Raw genomic sequence first — 2726 nt, forward strand, 5'->3', positions numbered from 1 at the left:
CCCCCCCCAACTCCCCTTGTTTTGTTTCCAGACACGTTGTCACCTGTCGGCTGGTGCCTCTGAATGCTCCGTTGCGCGACCCAGAAACAGAACGGATGCCTGAGCTGCTGCTTCGACCGAGCTCTCATAGGAAAGAATGCAGAGACGTGACTGTAAAAACAATACGAGTTATACAATCGCAGTCAAGTCAGTTCTTCAAGTCCAAAACGCTGTGATGTCCTCTACCAAAGTCCACCACTGTTGTCCAAGTAAAGGCAAATCCATTCTCCTGCCCGGACCTTGTTATCAGCGATCAATAGAGGCACTCACAAGTCTAATCTTAAGTTTTATCTACATGTAACATTTGCATCATCACCTTGTTCTGTTTTCTGTGGATCTTATCCGTGGCACAATGTGTCTTTTGAGTGTTGGGTGGGATTTAAACTCATGTTATCTTTTATCCTGATATATCTAAAGCATCAGATCACATGTTGTTGACATGGGGCTGCAGAGTCTACGGGCATGCACACGGCCCTGTGCTCTGCACTTAAAGGAGAATTCTCCTTTTAAGTTGAACAAAATGCTCAGAACTGCGACTTGTCCCTCTGAATTTCTTCATGTTTTACAATCAAATTGTCACGGAGTGTCTCGATGGGACGAGACTCTCAGGCCAAGGCCCAAAATGGGCTTCAGAGTGGATTTATTTTATTTATTTTATTAGGTTATTTGTCAGGGACAATAACCTGATAACACACACACACTTTGTAATTAGTTTGATATTATTTTTGTTGAAGTTATGTGTTTATTTGTTTCTTTTTTAAGCAATAAAGACAGTAAGACTTTTGTATACTTATGTACTTTTGCAGAAATGAAGGAAATGGGATTCAAATCCCCCCCCTCCCCCACCATTTCTCAAACCTGATAGGTACTGTTACATCAACAGTAAATACAGAAAACCCAAGACAGACGGACTTATGTAACTAAGGGATTGTGTATTGTAAACGATCTCAGGTCTGCAGCCAGGCTGTGTGTTTGGGAAGTTGTTGTGTTGTTGAACATTTAAGGGATGTTAGCAGTGTCGTAGTGCAGGTTAAACCACAGCTAGCAGCAGGAACAAAAGCCTCAGTCTGTGAATGCAACAGCTTTGTTAGCACGGTGGAGCTTCTTTGATTGTTAAACGGTAATAAAGTGCAGACAACACTGTTGTAAGAGTGGAGCTGTCGTATCAAATATCACTTTCTCTTCTGGGATTGCTCCGGTGCTGCGGGACATTACGCCGGATCCACGTATTTAACGTTTCCTTCCACTTTCTTTGTGTTGGAATTCAAACCTCTCGTGGGTTTCTGAGGACTATGGTTACCTGGTCCTCAGGTCTCTGCAGGGTAAAGCCAGACAGCTAGTTAGGACTATCTGTCCAATCGGGGCTATGGTTACCTGGTCTCAGGTCTCTGCCGGGTAAATCCAGACAGGTAGCTGACTATCTGTCCAATGGGACTATGGGTACTGGTCTCAGGTCTCTCGGGGTAAATCCAGACAGCTAGCTAGACTCTGTCCAATCTGAGGACTATGGTTACCTGGTCCTCAGGTCTCTGCAGGGGAAATCCAGACTTCTGCTAGACTATCTGTCCAATTGGAGTTCTCTCGCATGATTATTGTGCCGCGGCTCTGTGTTTAGCCCCGCCCATGACAATTGTGATTGGTTAAAGAAAGCCAATAAACCATAACAAGTTTTCTCCCATCCCTGAATGCTATGTGGAGCAGCCAGACCTCCTCTCCTGCTTTGGGGAGGGTCCGGCAAAGTGAGACTATGTCAAAGATTGTCAAATCTTATTTATTTATTTATTTAAGTTATTTTCTTCCTGTTCTTTTCTCTCCTTTAACTTCCAGATATGTGATGGCCCTGTACAACCAGCATGTCTGCCCTGTGCAAAACACGCACTCTCTGTCTCACACACCCCACCACACCACACCACACACACACACACACACACACACACAGCTTTACTGTGTTTTTCAAGAATTCCGTCTTAGTCAAAAAACAGTGAACCAAAGCCAAGACTCAAAATGTGCCTGAAGACTAGAGCCTGACCGATAAAGGATTTTTTTTAGGCCAATACCGATATTTATATTTATAATACAAATATTTGGTGATTTAAAAATCAGCCGATATATATTTAAGAAAAAGAAAATCCAGAATCAGCGGCCCCCTCTAGCTACCTGTCGTTAGTGGGACCTCAGAAGGTGATAATGTGTTAATGCAGTTTTAAAGTAGCGTTGGTTCTTGGTGTCTTAAAGTTAGCATCTGCAGAACAGCTCAGTTCCCTTGAAGGGGCTGAGACACAGCAGCTCAGTGTGGACGAGGCCCAAAACAGCCAAGGGGGGGGGAAAAGGCTTTTTCCAAAGAAGTGTGCAGGTTTTAATTCAATTCCTGTTAAAGTGCCCCAGAACTCAGGCACTGATTGGGAGTAATTACTTGCAGATGCCCACTGTGCAAACTGTGGAAGGAAAAAGTTTCTCAGCTGGCAGCTCTGGTTCAGACACACTTTGGTGCCAGGAATCTTTTCCTCAGCTCGGTTCAACGAGGCCCCGCCCCCCCACTTCCTGTCAGCTCCGTCCATTCAAACATAGGGCGAGGTGGAGAGATGAAGATGGGGGAGTGGACATTAAGAAAAATAAAGTGCTGCAGGGGCGAATGGTGTGTGTGTGTGTGTGTGTGTGTGTGTGTGTGTGTGTGTGTGTGTGTGTGT

At 44.7% G+C, this 2726-nt stretch overlaps 1 protein-coding gene across 5 annotated transcripts in view; it reads left to right on the forward strand.

The window, feature by feature from the left end:
- The window catches only part of LOC116671202 (transmembrane protein 150A), a 29670-nt gene that overhangs the window by 4794 nt on the left and 22150 nt on the right, over window positions 1-2726 (forward strand). For 4 of the 5 annotated variants that reach the window (XM_032502245.1, XM_032502246.1, XM_032502243.1 and 1 more), the window contains one exon: window positions 1867-1914. The exons of the other annotated variant lie outside the window; for it this stretch is intronic. In XM_032502245.1, coding sequence (XP_032358136.1) covers window positions 1867-1914 — 48 coding nt within the window. The remainder of the gene's footprint in view (window positions 1-1866; window positions 1915-2726) is intronic. 5 annotated transcript variants of the gene reach the window in all.

The sequence above is a fragment of the Etheostoma spectabile genome, chromosome 21 (genome assembly GCF_008692095.1).
Source record: "Etheostoma spectabile isolate EspeVRDwgs_2016 chromosome 21, UIUC_Espe_1.0, whole genome shotgun sequence".
Taxonomy (NCBI): Eukaryota; Metazoa; Chordata; class Actinopteri; order Perciformes; family Percidae; genus Etheostoma; species Etheostoma spectabile.